General features: G+C 41.5%; 1 protein-coding gene across 6 annotated transcripts in view; it reads left to right on the plus strand.

Moving 5' to 3' along the window:
- The window catches only part of FILIP1 (filamin A interacting protein 1), a 193,116-nt gene that overhangs the window by 124,444 nt on the left and 50,228 nt on the right, over nt 1-18,444 (plus strand). For all 6 annotated transcript variants that reach the window (XM_039529196.1, XM_039529194.1, XM_039529195.1 and 3 more), the window contains 2 exons: nt 8,007-8,180; nt 11,364-11,542. In XM_039529196.1, coding sequence (XP_039385130.1) covers nt 8,007-8,180; nt 11,364-11,542 — 353 coding nt within the window. The remainder of the gene's footprint in view (nt 1-8,006; nt 8,181-11,363; nt 11,543-18,444) is intronic.

Below are 18,444 nucleotides of genomic sequence, written 5' to 3' on the forward strand. Positions count from 1 at the left end.
GCCATCTATACCACCCAAACATAGCAATGCACACCTCAAGGCATGGCTCTTCAATGGTTCTCCTATGAAGAACTAGACTGCTCCAAGCAGGTACAAACTGTACTATTACACAGCAGGACACAATCTACACACTCCACCTATATCCATAAATGGTCTAGGTTCATGTCATGGTGTTCTGCCAGGCAATCCACTCCTACTTCCGCACCTCTTCCAGTCATACTGGGTTACCGTCTGGAGCTCAAACAATCTGGGCTCTCTTCAGGTCCATAAAGGTACATCTGGCAGCAATCACAGCATTTCACCATAAGATTGGTGACACCACTATCTTCTCTCACCCTATCACAAAAAGATTCCTCAAAGGCATCCAGACCCTGTCACCGGACATCAGACCACCCATTCAGCCATGGGACCTCCACTTAGTCCTCACACATTTGACACAAAAGCCCTTTGAACCGCTAGTATCCTGATCTCTACTACACCTCTCTATGAAAGCTGTGTTCTTAGTGGCAATTACATCCACCTGATGCATAGGAGAACTTGGAGCTCTCATGGCTGACCCACCGTACACTACCTTTTTTAAGGATAAAGTCACACTCCAAATGCATCCCAGATTTCTCCCGAAGGTACATTCATCCTTCTACCTTAATGAGCCTATCCATCTACCAACCTTCTTTCCTAAACCGCATGCAAACTCTTTCGAAGCAGCAATGCACACACTTGATGTGTGCAGAGCATTGTCCTTTTATTTGGATAGGAGTAGGCTGTTCAGGCTTCCCCTAAACTTTTTATTTCAGTCGCAGAACAATCTAAGGGCAAATCGCTATCCACCCAGAGGATATCCTACTGGATATCAGAGTGCATCCGTTTGTGCTACCAACTAAAGAAGATACATCCTCCAACCTCTATTAAGGCACACTCTACCAGATCTGTGTCAATGTCTGTTGCATTCCTACATAACATTCCCCTCATAGACATATGCAGGGCTGCTACCTGGGCTTCAAAGCACACTTTTGCCAAACACTATGCCTTTTCTCAGGAACCCTTGACTGACACTCAAAGGGCCTGAGCTGTGCTGTCTATGGCTTTCTTACCAGATCAGAATTCCCTAACATCCTAGAGATACTGCTTTTCAGTCACCTGGAGTGGAGCACCCACAGGGACATCTCTTGAAGAAGAAGAGGTGATTACTCACCTGTGCAGTAACTGATGTTCTTCGAGATGAGTGTCCCTGTGGGTGCTCCACTACCCACCCTCCTCCTCTCTACTTCAGAGTTTGGGGTGGTCTCCTTTGTAGAGAAGGAACTGAGGAGTCACGGCCGTGCACACGCTGTTAAGGCACCAGCAGCGTGTGAGGCAGGCACCATGCGTGCGTGGCCCATGCAGGTACTGGTATACAACTCTCTGAGTGAAAGGACACATCAGAACCTGGAGTGGAGCACCCACAGGGACATTCATCTCAAAGAACATCAGTTACTGCACAGGTGAGTAACCTCCTCTTTTGCATAAAATGTTCTCAGTCTGACTCCTTTTCACAAAGCCCTTATTTACAGTGTAATTTACACCCACTTTAAGGCCAGAGTGATGTAAATGGAACTTTGTGGTGAGAATCAGAATGAGAATCAGACCAAGAATATTTTATACAAAATTAAAACTTCTGTGATGCTATTTATTATTTGTAAAGCACTTTCTATGGTCAGTTTGGGACAAGAAACAATATCAAAGCCACATCTGTGGTAAAGAAGACAGATATGTTGGATGACCAGAGGAGAGGGGCAGTATTAGTTTTTATTTTGAGGAATGTTTTTCTCCTCTTATTTCTCTTATTCTCTCCCTTGTATATAGTGTTGAGGTAGAGAAGGCACTTGACGAATATTAGTGTTAAGGCCTTACAGAATAAGTGTGCCTTTATTAAAGTGTACCTTTATTTGAATGAGGAGAGGATGTGATTGGAAAGTTATTCCATCCATTGGTAATAGCATGGATGAAGGCATAAAGCTAGAAGTGGAAAGAGGGCATGAAGGGGAGTGAGGCTGGCAGTGTTGGTAGAATGAAGGGAAGTGATAAGAAAGGTGCTCCAAGATGTAGGCTGGAATGGAGTTGTATCCTCCCGTGATGAAGTCAGACATGGTTTTTCACCCTTTGTAATCTTCAACTTCAAAGACAGCTTTCTTTTTCAGATTAAATCCTGAAAATCTCACTAAACACCTACTCTCAGAGGCTTTAGACCAGAGGACCACATGATTTCTGACTCACTTTGCGGGGGAATGCATCCTACTGTTCTCCCTTCAAGTCTCAGGAAGAATTAGGAAGAAGGCATAAATGATTCCTCAGTGCTGAACACACTGAGATATCAAAACAGATAACGTGACAGCTTACACTCAGCCCAAACCCCCTTCTTCCAGAACCTGTTACCAGTTACCCAGCTGTTACAACCAGATTAGCCTCTATATGCTAAGTGGGGGAGAAATATCAAGGGTTAACTTTTCAGCAGAGCCTAATTTGTCAGGCACTGAAATCCCATTGAAACTACTCCCTTGGGCTCCTTTGTAACCCCAAACTCAAATTCCCAACCAAAGAATGTTATTGTCAAGGATGAGAAATATTGTCCTTTAACACAATATTAATAGATGTTATATAAAAAACCCTAAACACTGGAAACTCAGGAAATCCAGAGTTAAAATTCCATAGCTTCCTGACTCTGACTCCGGCCTCGTCACTCTCTACCTATAAGTTGAAAACCCTCATCAGCTGCATATGTGAACTTCAACAATATGGTCCCTAGTTATTAAGAATATAGGTATTGCCATACTAGATCAGACCAGTGATTCATCTAGTCCACTAGCCTCTCTCTGATAGAGGCCAGAACCAAATTCTTCAGAGGAAGAAGATATAAGAATATGCACAATGGACAATAATGGGAAAGCCAGAAAACAGGCATTTTCTGCCTAACTACAGAGAAGCTAGTGGTTGGCTTAGGCTCTCAAGCATGAGGGCTTATATCCCTTATATATTTATCCTTTCCAATGTAACTGTGGATGATCTTACTATCCATATAAATGGCCAATATTTTTTTTTACTCCTGTAAGATCTTGGACTTAATATCTTGTGGCAATGAGTTCCACATGCTAGTTGTAGATTGTATAAAATTATTTAATTTTATCAGTTTAAAATTATACTGCCTCTAATTTTTACTGGGTAGCCCTTTATTCTTATAGTATGAAAACCAGGTATAAGAATTCTCAGGTTGGGCACCCAAAAATGGAGGCACCCAAATGCAATGGCTCGTTTATTTTGTAAATTTAGGCCTTAAATTCAGATTAGGTGGAACTAAGTTTGTAACATTCATAAGCCTCCTCTCAAAAGTTCATACACAGAGCCCCTCACATGGCTCCCTGGTGAAACAAAAACTGTTAGTAATTAAAAACCTTTCCATTCTAACTAGGTAAAAGTAACTTGTGTGCTAGTTCACCTTGAAAACTACTGCTAGTGCATCAGTAACATGGTAGGCACTGTACAGACATAAAGGAAGATTAGCTATGGCACCAGCTTTAAAGACCATATGATCTGAATAGCATATATAATTGGTTTGGAGTTTTCATATCAAACAATTTAAAGTTATGAGTGAATTTAAAAGGTAAAGTGATTTTCTAAAAGTGAAAACTCATCCATTTTCTAAGTTCCTCACAGTGATTCTTAACCTCTTGTCTGAATAATCTCAAACTTTTAAAAATATATCTCCATTGACTAGAAATTGTTGTAATATCTGATCATCTCATAACTCTGAATGTTCCCACTTATTGCAGTGGCAAGGGGAATGGAGTTGAGAAATGGTTTTCTAGTGCCAGAAAACCCCATTCATTCCACCAAAAACCACTAGAGACTGCAGTCTGTGGTTTTATATGCAAGTTTACTTCCAATCTGAAATCCCTTCCTTGTGCCTGTGCCCTAGCATGTGTTTTATATTAAGTAACATTGTATTCTTAAACAAACAGGAAACATAAAAGAAAATACCCAGCAGCTGGGATGATAGAGTCTCTGCTGGCCAGAATTGAGATGTGTGTCCCATCTATTGTCCCACTATAGTTCGGGAGGCTTCAAATCCCTCATCTATTTTCTGCGCATTGCCCAGATTCACATGTCTGCATATCAAGAGATACTTATGTCCTTGGACACCTTTCTGACAACCACTCCACTGTATTTTCCAACACCGAAGTGATTACCTACCAACCAGAGTTGCTAGCTTCCAGAGTGCAATTGCCACCAGCTTTTCCACTGTCAAAGCAGCTCTCATTCTAATGTCTCTGTGCTAGAGGGCTGAGGTGAGCTCAACACACAGATCCAAGAAAGTGGCCATCTGCATCCGAAAGTTCTGCAGCTACAGCTGGTCACCCCAAATCTGCATCACAGTGTGATCCCACCATTCAGTGCTCCTTTCTCCAGCATAGAAACACCACTCCAGTGTGTGGAGCTGGTCAGCAAATGCCTGCAACACCCTCAGTTTTAATTCACTGTCTACATTATACATTACCCCTCCTCAATTGTCTGATCTTCATTGCAGCACTACAGTTGGTAGCTGAAGTTCCACAAATTCAGAAGAAATGTGCACTGCATTTCTAAAACAGACTTGAAAATTCCCCTGAGCTGTTCAGGATTCATGTTTCTTTTGTTGACATGATAGACAGAGAAAAGTGGCATGAATAAAAGTGGGAATTTTTTTAAATGGCTTGAAAATTATGGGATGAAATTATGGGGGAGCTCCCACAAATCTGAGCGCTATGCTGTTATCCCAAAATGCACTGCAAAACGTCCCACAAGCATTATATCGGACAGTGGTACAGAAGATAGTGGGATGTCCACGCACAGTGCAATGCATCTTCTGCTGATGCAACCACTTGTGGTTGCGATGTGTGGCAACAAGAAAAGCGGCCAAATATGCACATGCTCTAGTGTTATAGGAATGTCAGTGAACCTTTGTAGTGAAGACATAGCCAAAAAGCACTTCAGCAAAAGTACTTCACAGTGGAGATTCTGCCTCAGTTCTTTTTTCTTCTTTTTTTAACCCAAGCATGTGGCCCCAGGCAACCCAGCTCTTTCCCAACAGGACTATTTGGCTTGCTATCTGAAAATGGCCTGCATCCTACAGTTTATTTTAATTATATACTTTATCACTATACCTTGAAACAAAACAGCAACGTGAGGGCTAGTCTTGTTGTTTAAGTGGAAAATTAGTCATTTGGAGGAAGTATGAAATCATTAATTTCACGGGCCAGCTATTTTAGCCAATTCCCCATGCAATCATTATGAGGAATTTTTAGGGAGACTAACTGAAATCCTGAGAACTCCTGAAAGCTACAGTATTATCTGTGACCCTGTAGCCCATTAAGATTTAAGAGCAGTTGCACTTCAGAATCCTCCCACTCCTGGATTTGTGTCTTACCAGATAAAAGCAAATTGTGTTCAGTTTATTATTAGCACAGACCTATTTTTGCTCTGATGCTTCCTAGCAACCTCAGTGGAGTATCTGTTTGCTAGTTTGCTTTTCATAAATTGTTATCATAAGTCCATGGTAACATACAAGGAAACAGTACTTGGTGAACTAGCAGATACCCCTGACAAGATGAGGATATGATCAATGAGCATATTATATCTACACACACATTTATTCATTTATACACACATATATACAAGGTAATATACAATACATACGCCATGAACATATATCACAGCTTGTAAATATATATACATATGGTGATATCCATGTGAAAAATCATAGAACTATGTGAAGAACTAATATCATATATCTTTGAGCAACTCATCTGTCCCCTGTCCATCCATCGTCCCATCCTCCTTTGAACTTTTTAACATTCCAAAAACATCTTCAATGAGTTGTCATTATATATGAAATAAAATCAACCTCTCAGAGAAATATTTATTTGTTTCCCCCCTCAAATTATGTTCAGTCCTGTAGTAGAGGGCAGAACATCACAAATGAACAATCCAATATCTCGCAGCCTTGTAGTGCTTTCCGCTTTTCTGTGGGATCCAATAATCACTTCTTCCTTTGGAAGGGCCCAAGAGAATGGATTTGAAAATTGTGACATTTATATAAATAGAGAAACTGTCTCCTTCCACTTTTAGAGGGTTTTATGGCTTCCTCTGAGCCCAGAAACACTGAACTCATGATAACTAATGTACCTACTGTTACAGTGAGAGTATGAAAAATAGTGACAATAAATTTTCTTGAACATCTCTAAAGCATTCCTACAATAACTTTTTTCATGTACTATCAGTATCTTATATAGAGTATATGATGGATTGTAGTGTACAGATTTTATTGTCATAAGTTGGGGTTGACCTGTATAACTCATTTTGTCGCTCATGAGTAATGTGGCTTTCTCAGACTCATGCTGATAAAAATATTTATACTCCTCTATCATGTATTCTCTATATTACAGGAAGAGACAGTTGCAATGTCTGGTTGCCTAATATTTTCCATTAGAAGCCCCTGTTCTTAGTTGTTTTTAACTGTTAACATTCTCGTGTGGGCTGCTTACTCTCTGCCGCAGGCTCAATTTTTAAGTGACAGTAGAAGTGGCTCAGCCATTTTCAAGAATTAAGTTTGGGGAAAAGAGCTAGTTTTGCTAATGTTAAAAGCCTTTTCTTTGAAGAGCTCTAGTGCCTCCATGGTAAAATTTGCAGAGTGATAGTCCTGGGGACAGAGAGGTACCTTTGCTGTCCCCATGAAAACACACCCAGATTTGGCCAAGTTATAAACCTTTGAAAATCACCATTTGTGTGTTTAGAGCTTTATAGAAGTTTGCTGTTAAAATCTCTGAACCTTCCATGTGCACTGAAATGGCTTCCCAGCTCCGCACAGATTGAGCATTACATGGAGCCTCTTTGACCTAAGGAAAGGAGAGAGCCAGTAGGAAAGCATGAGTTCTTCCCTACTTACTGACTATAATTCTGTGAAATTCACAACCCTTCTTATTGAGCAAGGCTTCATCACCCCACATTAAGAGGCAGGCAAGTGTCATTCCCCCATTTTACCAATGGGGCAACAGGTATTGCACAAAGTCACTTCAGACAGAGTTGGGAACCGACCTCGGTTTCTGATATGGCAGAACCACAGCATGTCAAATCGATGTGCTTGGTTCTGCTATTTGTAACCAGAAGAACAAACTCCCATCCAGAGCCAGGAATAAACTCCTAAATTTCCTCTGTTGTCTAGCAAATAATTAGGTAAGCCACTGTCAAAGTGTGTGCTGTGCCCCCCTCTAGTGGCTGGTCCACATAGATGTTAACAGCCCTACTAGTAACTCTCTTAGCTCAAGCTTTTGAGATCCATGCTATGAATATAGAAGTCCTTGATTCAAACCCTACTGCTGATCCATGTGGCAATTAATATGGTTCCATGTATTTTATTTTTCCAGTTCCCTTTTTTAAAAAACTTAGAAATGTACATACAATAATTACTTTAAAAGAACATTATGGTTGCAAAGTCAAGCATTCAATATTTAGGAAATGACAGAATTACAGTTGCCCATGAAATCTTAATTCAGCCCCCTTGTGTGTGCTGTATGGTGTAGTTTAATTACATGATCATACATTCTTTGTCTACCAGACACCTGCCTCATCCAGTGCACAGGATGGACAGTGAATGAGGCAGGAGGTAATAAGAAGAACAAGGATGTTCTATTCTGGTTAAGGGCCTAGACTGGGACCCAGGAGAGCTAGGTTTTACCCCTGAATGTCATAGACTTCATATGTGATGCTGGGAAAGACTATCATAATTCATACCCACAAGGGGTCAAATTAAGATTACAGAGGCAATCTTTATTCTGGCATTTCCCACCTGCTTGATTTTGCAATCTTAATATTCTTTTCATTCTCCCCCAATGTACTCTGTGTGTGTACTATATACGCACACTGTAGTTGTAGTAATACAAGTGTGGTTTGCCTGTTGATTGTAGGTTGTCTAATTATATTGAATTGAAATCCCACAGGCTAGAGAAGATGTCATCCACATGCTGAAGACAGAGAAAACCAAACCTGAAGTTTTAGAGGCCCACTATGGATCAGCAGCTCCAGAGAACGTGTTGCGAGTATTGCATAGGGATGCCATCCTTGCCCAAGAAAAATCCGTAGGGGAAGATGTCTATGAGAAACCCATTTCAGAGGTAATAACTTATCCAATTCCCCAAGAAAGGATGAATAGAGCAAGTCATGATGAATAGACTGTGCCCATTTACCTTGCGGTCATTTCATAAAGCAAGAGCCAAATGCAGGGTTCACTGCTCACGCAAATAAAAGGAATTGAAGGGAAGGTGAATATTTCCTTGTTACAAAATCATCAAAGCATGTTCCCCGTGATAATAGCATTGGCTCTGAATGCAAAAACAAAAGCCTCTCATGTTCCTTGGGGGACTTTGCCCTCCTTCCCTGCTCCCCTAAGTAGTGAACTTGAAGCAGTTAAGCAAAAACAAACCCGCCCAGGATGGTGAATGGTTACATTTTGACTCTACATTTTAAATTCCTTTCCATTAATAGGTACAAATATGTAGTGATAAGTGCTCTTGACAGTGTGTCTCCTGTTAGAGTATCATCAAGTGAGCAGTTAGGATGAGAAGACTAGCTTACTCACACCAGTGTAAATTAATTACTCCACTGAAGTCAATCCACATGCAAAAGAAATTTCCCTCCCACCTCAGTTTTCATGAGCCTGGATCATTGCATCAGGTGAAGAAGTTAAGTCTAGGGACCAAATCCTGTAGTCTTTACTCAGTCCTTAGAAAGTTCGTCTTCAACAGTCATTTTGCAAATATGATGACTGTGGGCCCAATCCTGCACCCAATGGCATCAGTCAGCCTCATTCTCTATTATAACACTGATTTTATGCCGGTGTAATGCCATTGAAGTCAACAAAGTTACACCAGCATTAAAATGGTGTAACAGTGTGGAGAATCAGGCTCATAGGGAGCAAGATCAGGCTCTAAATTAGACCTATAGCATTTGATCCTTGGTTTGAAGTCTATGGAGCTATACCAGTGTCGAATAGGTAGGAGACTAGAAAAAGGTCCTAATATCTACATGATGAAGCCAAAACTGACCACAGAGCACATTCTTAAGGTAAAAAAGACCATCTTTGAGATCAGTTATTAAGCTAAAGACTAGCATCCCTAGGGTTTTAGTTCATCTCTTCTACTTTTTCTAAATACATCAGTAATATTGGTACAATAATTACAGCAATAGTGGTACAATGGTTGAACAACCCACTGTATTAGATGACATCTTTCCAGAATTTAGAATCAACAGAGTGATCAATCTGATTCAACATGCCTGGGTGATTGGTTATGTTTAAAAAAAATGTAAAGAAGGATCAGGACATACTGTAAACACACTTATATTGTATCTGAGATCTCCTCACCATACTAAAGGTGTCCAGTGCAAATTATGACGCTAGGTATTCATAAGAATTGGCCAAGAGATCCCCATGTTAACTCATGCCAACATTTGATTCATATAGGAAAAAAGTGAGTCACAGAACACCCAAAAGTCTTAGGACGCATGCAGCCACTTTATTGCTTAGTACCAGAATAGGAATGGTGCAGCTGATGAACTCTACACACATATCAAAAAAGTAGCACTGATAACTGCCAGCCAAAAAATGTATTATATGCCACAATGTATGTACAATTTTTCAAGGACTCTCTGGGTAGAACACAGTACAATTCATATTAATTGTGTCTAGTAGGAGACAATTTAAAATACACTACGTTCTTTTAATGTGACATCTTCTGGAATATTTGTGAGGCAAGTAAGCAGGGAAAACAGATTGTAGCATTCAGGAGGATACATTAAATATTCACTTTGAACAATGCTAAAAATGCTTAACAAGACTCTTTTGTAATAGGCACTGTGTCCATGGAGTCCCTTGGTTTGGGAAGGACTCTTTGTTCTTTGTAAGACTTGTACAGCAAGGAGTTTATTAGAAGATGATTGGTATAAAAATACTGCATTTACAATATTTTCTGGCTTCAAAAGGTCCATTGTCCAGATGAGAATGCAGCTGATGCCAGGCTCTCTCCTTTGTGAAGTTTAATGAGCACCTCAGACTCTCCTGTTTATCATCTAGAGTTGTTTCAAAAGGGCTGCAATCCTGTTCTCCTCTTTCCTTTAGCCCATTACAGGGATACCATAAAATAGCAACTAGCTTGGCCACCACTGGCTATAGAAGACATGATTCCCACAATGGGTGCGCTGAGTGTGATCAGAGCAGTACCTAGTCATATTTTTGTTGGAGGCACATAATCAGAAAGGACCTGTGTGGGTCTAGCTGAGTGGGAAGTTTGTTACAAACTGAATGAGAACTCAGATTCAACTGCCCTCTCCCCAATAAAACACTGAAGGTAGAAGCGTGAATAGCAATGTTTGGTATTGTCTTTTCCTAGCAACTTTTTAAACATGTACCTGAAAACTAGTGTTTGAAAAATAGCTGGAATAATAATAATACAATAATAAGTAATAACAATATAATTAATAATAAAATTAGACCAATTAAAAAAATATAAACCATTCCTAATAAAGTAAAGAGAGAAATTGTAAAAGAAGAGGAAGAGAAAAAAAGTCTAAACTGAACAGTAACCAGAAATGTATTATAAAAAGAATCCACACTGACTCTAGCTAATTTAGATTTTATTTTTCATCAATCAAATGAATGGCAGCTGCGACTATCTATGCAAGTCACAGATGTGCACCCAAATTTTCTGTTTTAGGCATGCAACTTAAGTGCCAAACCCCATGTTTAGGTATCTAAATGCCCATCTAGCCATTTGAATTCAGGATTTAGGTGTCTAACAAGTAATATTAGGCATCTTAATTTGTACATAGGGTCCACCCTCTTTTGTTCTGACGGGAGCCCTCAATTGCTATTGACCTCAACAGGCTTGAGGACACATTACCTGACAGGAGAGGCTGAACACCTTGTCTGTTCATTGTCTCAGACCTGCCTCCCGGGAGGCACTGAACACCCTCAATTCCTCTTCCAGTTGGTAGGAGTTGAAGGTGATCAGCACCGTGCTGCAGGAAGCACTCAGTCCTGCAAAAGTATTATACAGTGGTGTCAGATTCTGTTCTTCATACATCTGGGAGCTATGCAAACGTTTAATATAAATATACTGTATAAAGAAATCATTTTTTTCACAGAACAGTTACTCTGGTTCCTAGCCGCTGCTTTATGTAAAATCCAAGACGTAAAATTACTGAACTGGCATTTATTAAATACAGTTTCTTTGGTTAGTTAATCAGCCAATGTCAGTGAATGAAACCTTTCAAACAGTCCATTCTCCTTTTCAACTATTCAGCTGGACAGACTGGAAGAAAAGCAGAAAGAGACATATCGACGCATGTTGGAACAGCTCCTCTTGGCCGAGAAGTGCCATCGGCGCACAGTTTATGAGCTGGAAAATGAGAAGCATAAACATACAGATTACATGAACAAGAGCGATGACTTTACCAACCTCTTGGAGCAGGAGCGTGAAAGGTGAGCACTAGAGTTACTATGTAGCATATCCTCAACATCCAGACACTTCCTCAGTTAAGAAGTGAAATGTTTTTTTATATGATACATCTATTGCCCATGCAAAGTGTTTGTAAAATGTCACTGTGATCGCATTGTACTAACAACATTGTTCAGGTCCAGAGATGAGAGATCCCGCCAGACATTTCTGTGAGTATGCACTCGAATTTTAAAATGAATTTGCTTTGGCCACACCAGTGCCCAATTTGTGTTCATCTTCTGGAAACTTGAGTGATCCAATTTTATTTACATTGACTGAATTTTTATCTGGCATGCTGAACCCGAGGTGGTAGGTTTCCTATGGAATGGAACACTGTTTAGCACAGCAGAAGGACATGGTTTCCAAACCCACATTCTACAGCCTTGGCATAGAAGTGAGAAGAAGTTGATTGCACACTTTACATCCAGGGCTGTGAATTCAGAATTGATTGAAGAGCGATGCTTCAGGCAACGTGTGTGTCCCAGGAAGGAAATGTTTTCTAAAAATTGCCTAGTCCTGCCCATCTGCTACCGCAGACTAGTTACAGACATTCTCAGGAAGAAAGATGCCAGATTCACTGAGTAAATTATTTATTACCTATTTCCTTAGTGAGGTTCAAGACCATCTTTTTGTAGATGACGCATGAAGCTACAAAGTATGTATGTCTTGCCTGCATTGCTGAGCTGATTGACAAACTTCAAAGAGCACAAACTCTACTGCATTTTACCCAGTGATGTGAAATGTTGTCACCTTCACAGCATATCAAGAATTATGTTGGCTTGTTTTTCCAGTTAAGGAGTATTACACTTATCACATATGGTGATTGTATATAAATTATTTTGATATATGCTGAGTATTCATGTGTGTAAGGATACATATTTATGCCTAGAGACTACACAAACAAGGGTTTGATCCAAAGCCCATTGAAGTTAATTGAAAGCTACCCATTGTCTTTAATGATCTTTGAATCAGGCCTCTAGCACTATAGAAGTACATATTATAATAATAAATTATTATAAGAGTGTTGCAGTATTATCTTATCTGATTTACTTTCTACAAATCACCCAGCTCAGTTATTGCCATCTCACCATCCCAGCAATGAATTTGAGTTGTCCAAATAATGCGGTTTTGTACATTGTTTTTGGAACTCTTACATAGTCACATGGCTAAAGGAGCTAGGAATTTAAGAAAAAAACCTAATATCCTGAGACTCACAATCAAATCATAAGAGTTGGAAGCACTACCAGCCCTGGAGATTAAAGCCCTTTTTTTTTATTTACCGATCAGGGATGGTTTGAAAGTACCAGTGTGAGTTTCCCTGCAACCTCACTTTATCCCTATCCTAGAAAAGCATCTTCAAGGGTGAGAGGTATTTATTATGTGTACACCTGTTCACTGCCAATTGAATTGAGATCACCAGCTCAATTCACATAGGCCACTAAACAGCCCTAAAGTGATAAACCATTGGTCATTACTGACTTGTGCTGTTTTCTTTGGTGATCTGGAGTTGAGTTCTGTCTCCTGTTACTAACGCACTACATCCAGGCCCATCTCCATGTGCATTCTCCCAGTCTCTCCGCTCCATTGTGTGCCTCCTTTTATAAGCTCTATGATTAGTGCAAAAACATCAATAAAAAGGAAATTCTGAATTTAAATATATATTGAAAGCTGATCCTTTGGGAATAGCCAAGACCATTTGCCTCAGTCACAAGGGCAAATAGCTGTAGGGCAAGAATTGCACCTGTTGAAGCCCCTTTGATTTCTGTTGAGTGACAAGAGAAATCTGATACCATAAAAACGGCCATACTGGATGAGACCAATGGGCCATGTAGCCCAGTATGCTGTCTTCTGACAGTGGCCAATGCCAGATCTTTCAAAGGCAATGAACAGAACAGAGCAGTCATCAAGGGACCCAATTCCTGTCATCCAGTCCCAGCATCTGACAGTCAGAGGCTTCGGGACACCCAGAGTATGGGTCTGTATCCCTGACCATCTTGGCTAAAGTCATTCATGGACCTATCCTCCATAAACTCATCTAGCTCTTTTTTGAACCCAGTTATACATTTGTCCTTCATAACATCCCAAGCAATAAGTTCCACAGATTGACTGTGCATTGTGTAAAGTAATACTTCCTTTTGGGTTTTTTTTTAAACTTGCTACTTATTAATTACTTTGAGTGACCTGTGGTTCTTGTGTTATGTGACTTTCACCTTATTCACTTATTCTTCCTTTAGCTGTCTCTTTTCCAAGCTGAACAATCTCAACAACTTTTTAATCTCTCCTCGTATAGGAGGTGTTCCATACCCCTAATCATTTTTGTTGCCCTCCTCTGTACTTTTTCCATTTCTAATATATCTTTTTTTAGATGGGGGGATCAGAACTGCATGCAGAACAGGGGCGGCTCTAGACATTTCACCGCCCCAAGCACGGCGGCATGCCATGGGGGGCACTCTGCTGCTCGCCGGGAGGGCGGCAGGCGGCTCCTGTGGACCTCCCACAGGCGTGCCTGCGGAGGGTCCACCGGAGCTGCGGTCCGCTGGTCCCGCAGCTTTGGTGGACCTCCCACAGGCACGCCTGCAGGAGGTCCACTGGAGCTGTGGGACCAGCGGACCCTCCGCAGGCATGCCTGCGAGAGGTCCACTGGAGCCGCCTGCCGCCCTCCTGGCGACCAGCAGAGCACCCCCCGCGGCATGCCGCCCCAAGCACGCGCTCGGCGTGCTGGGATCTGGAGCCGCCCCTGATGCAGAATTCAAAATGTGTGTGTACCATGGCTTTATATAGTGGCATTATGAGTGAGGTGTGGAAATTGTTCATTAATTTAGACTTAAATAGTGTCAACTCTTACCCTTCAGGGGACGGATCCTTTAGGATTTGAGTGCACAAGGAATTCAGGATCCAGACTAATCTGAGTTCAAATAGCTTATTTCTTATATTTTTAAAACTGAAAGTAATATCTTTGGAAGGACAAATTCAGAGAGAAAGATAAACTAGTGAGATGATTCATCACAAAACCCCACAGAAACTGTCAGCAAGGTCTTTTCATCAAGAGACAGGGTTTGTAACAGGAAAGAAAATTAAGTTGAGATAAGAAAAACCCATCCTCAGCTCAAGGTTCAATCCAGTCTAAGACACTGAATGGGGAGTCAACCTTCCCAAAGGCTTCTCTCTTTCCTTCTCTCTTCACCTAACCATTCTTATTTTACCATCAACATCATCTATATTATTTATATTATGGCAGTTCTTAGAGGCCAAGGCCCCACTGTGCTAGGAACTGAACAAATACCCAGTCCCCTTTGTGCAAGGGAAAGCAGAAGTTGAGCTGAGGTTAAGCTGTTGTTCACCCTATTATACATGCAGTATCTGCAGTGGTAATGGAGAGTGAAAACCTAGAGAAAGAACAATCCTGTAGAAGGTCCATTTCTTACAAGTCAGGCATAAAGATGATAATGCTTAGCAGTTATATGGCTCTTTCCCTCTTCAAAGAACTTTACAAATCCTTCATAACCCATGCTTTATGGGCTGCCTTTCAGAGACCACATGCCCCATACCATCTTGCCAAAGCTACAGGTCGGAAACACTCTAAGAACAATCAGAGGGCTCTTGGTTCTTACATCTTCCCAATCCTCATTTATAATATTTACTTTATAATGCTATAATACTTATATAGCTTAGGTATTCAATAAAAAAAAAAAGCATTGGGTGGAAAACATAACAGGAGTGTATAAAACATGCCCATCAAGGAGAGGAAATTGTAGCAACCAGCAGCCAGTCACAAAATGGCCCCTAAGGGCTGTAACTGTTTGACTTTGCCAAATGTAAAAAGCCAGCTCCAGAAAGGCATGCTGGGAAAAAAATCCTATAAGAAGGCATCTCTAGACTAGGAAGAGTTGGAATCAGAAGTTCCGAAGGAAGATGCTCCCAGAGAAAGGGTGGCCTTTGTGTTTTGTAAATATCTCTATAGTTTGTTCTTATAAAGATTGGAATACAAACCACATATTTTGTTTCCTAGTCCTGTACCTTAACCACAAGTCTATCTTTCTACCCTTACTCACTTCTATCGCCATTTTCTCCACCCTCATTCTCTCCTTCAGTTCAGTTCTGTACTTCTCTATCCTCTACTGATTAGCAAAGTTTACTAATTGTCTGTTCTTGTTTCAATGTCTCCATAAATGAGGTATATTATTAGATATAATTAATCCTGTTTGCAGTCTGTGCTGTCTTTCAGGAGGATGCCTGGTGGCCTGCTAAATTCACCAGTATCTGTTAGGTACAGATGATACCATTCCATTCAGCCAACTATCCAGGCCTTGCACTTCCATTGGCATCCTTCTTTCCTCCCACGTATTAGCTATATCCAGGCCTATTCCCAAGCCACTTCCCTCACAATCTCCTTATCTTCTGTTTAGTCTCCTTCTGTTGTCCTCTCCTACTGCAAAGCCTTTAGCCGATCCAAGCTCCATAGCCTTGTGGTATTGTCTTGCCGTCCCATTCATGCTCAGCACCCTGTCACTCATCTCTTCTTCCTCACTCATACTTGGTGGCTTTGGGTAGGGAAGTGGGGTAGTCTTCATTCCCCCCCCACCTTCTCAGGGTTAATAGGGTGATTAGCACAAAATGGCCACTCACACCACACTGTGCCTTCCTGGAGATGAGGTGCCAGGTGAGGGCCAACCCTTCTTCATTCATGAAGTTTTCTGTGGATGTGGGATTCTAGGCAGCCCCTTTCCTGTGGCCAGAGAAGGGAACAGTCATCTCTCCAGCTAAATCATGGCTGAAGTCTTCGTATAGTTGCAAATATTTCTGCACATTGTAGTGAGCAGTGAGCAGACTGCCAGTCCCTCCAGCCCAAGGGTTAGGGGAGAATGCCTAGTACTATCTGCAGAAAATTCAATAGGTGGGAAGAGCAGTAACCTGTGCCTGGCACTCCAACTACCCTAAAGTCCCAATGTGGAGGAGAACAGCAATCTAAGGCCCCCTAAAGAGCCTGGGAAGAAAGGAGAGGCCTGAAAGCCACCAGGCCCACTTTTCAAAGACATCAATGGTAAGTGGGGTGCAGAGGGAACAGGAATGGCTGGGGACAGGCAAAATGGGGTCTGGTTGGAGTTGGGATGGGGTCTTGGATAGAATTGGCCACTGTAGAAAGGAAGGGCTGGCGTAGCAGCTGCAAGGTTGCAATTGATCCTTTCAGCACAGTCCCACAATGATCTTCCCCATCTTCAGTCACAGCTTTGACAGCTGAGAGCACTGGCTCTGTCACCTGTCAAGCTGGCTGCATTCACGCATGAGAGCAGCTGGGGCCATTCTTGGCTCTGTCCATTCACCCACAAACCTCTCCTCAGGGCAGGGCTTAGCGTAGCCAAGAGAGAGGGCTTGTTGCCCTCAGCTCTGCTTAGTCCCAACCCTTAGATAGCAAAGAAGGATATAAAAATATAACGAAAACTACAACTTTATTACAAACTTTAAACTCTTTCTTTGGTCCCCTGGAGATTCACTTGGAAAACAAAAGACAAAAATCAAAGATTAGTTAACAGACAAATGCAGGCACACCCTTCAGTGCACTCTACTGGGGAGTGCCACTGCTGTCCATCCACTGCCTCAGCATTTCCCACGCTCCTGAGATCGAACATAGGAAGGGGTCATTAGCTAAAATGCAGAGTAAGGCTATTGCTGTCACCCAATCCCATTACTCTCTTGTAACTCCCCATGGTGCCTCAGCACCCATTCATTGCCTCACTGTCCCCTCAAGGAATGCTTCATATCCTGGAAGTCCTACTGCACTGTGCAGGGGGGGAAGGGCAGGAGAAACTAGATATGCTAAATGGAGGGTGCCCTATAGAGATGACCTCCTTTCAGATCCTAGGTTGGATCATTCCCATTTCTCTACTCAGGATAGAAGAAAGCCATTAGTTCAGTTACAAAAGAAAGTGAAAGACCAGGAAAATACTAACTGAAAAAACATTAATGGCAAAACTGAAATGAATAGTACTACTGAATAAATGAATGAAAAGAATACAGTCCAGTCCCTCACTTCTGTAGGCATCACCACTAATAGACAGTGATGCTTCTCATAATAAAGCTTGCGCCTCTAGGTCAGTGTCAGTGTCTAGAGTCAGTCTGTCAGTGGCTCAGGGGTGATTGGTGACGATCTACAGGTGTGAGCATGGTCCCAGCTCCTTGGGAGCTGGCTTAGGAATTATGGGATCAGTGAAACAAATCCCAGAACCTGCAATGCTTGTAGGGAGCACTGTGTGCACCTAAAGCTGGATGGCTAGGGTGGAAGCACTGCACCATTGCAAACTCGTGCTGATTCAGTTACAATGCTGCAGGTTGCAATAGCGCAGTCCTCAAAAATAGATCCAGTCACAGAGAATGCCTGATTCCATTGTGCAGTTTCCCTCAGTGGGAGTGCTCCTCTGGACTTATGAAGTTGTCAACCTCACAGGTAAAACCCATGAGAGGAGGAGACAGGGTTTTCTTGGCAAGAGGAGCAAGCCTTTGGAAAGCATTACCAGTTGAGATTAGCACAACCACAACCTCATAGCCTTCAGAATGAAAGGTAAAACTCACGCCTTTGCTTGGTTTTCATACAATCACAACTAACAACATCATAGAAGAGAAAAGATGGAAGATGAGGAGAAAGAGCTGAAGACAAGAAGGAAGAACAAGAAAAAGTGTAATCGAAGAGGGAGCTGAGAGAGATGGAAGGAAGAAAGAAAACCTACACAAACAAAAAATTCACCCCCAACTATCTAGAGGCACATAGAGAAAATAAATTAGGCCACTGGCTGTTTGTATTCTTGATTTTTTAACCATTTGGGAGGCTCTGAGGCCCAGATTCTGAAGGTATTTAGTCAACTAGCTCTCATTGATTCAACTGAGAGTTAGG

Source organism: Mauremys reevesii, linkage group 3 (genome assembly GCF_016161935.1).
Source record: "Mauremys reevesii isolate NIE-2019 linkage group 3, ASM1616193v1, whole genome shotgun sequence".
In the NCBI taxonomy this organism is placed as follows: Eukaryota; Metazoa; Chordata; order Testudines; family Geoemydidae; genus Mauremys; species Mauremys reevesii.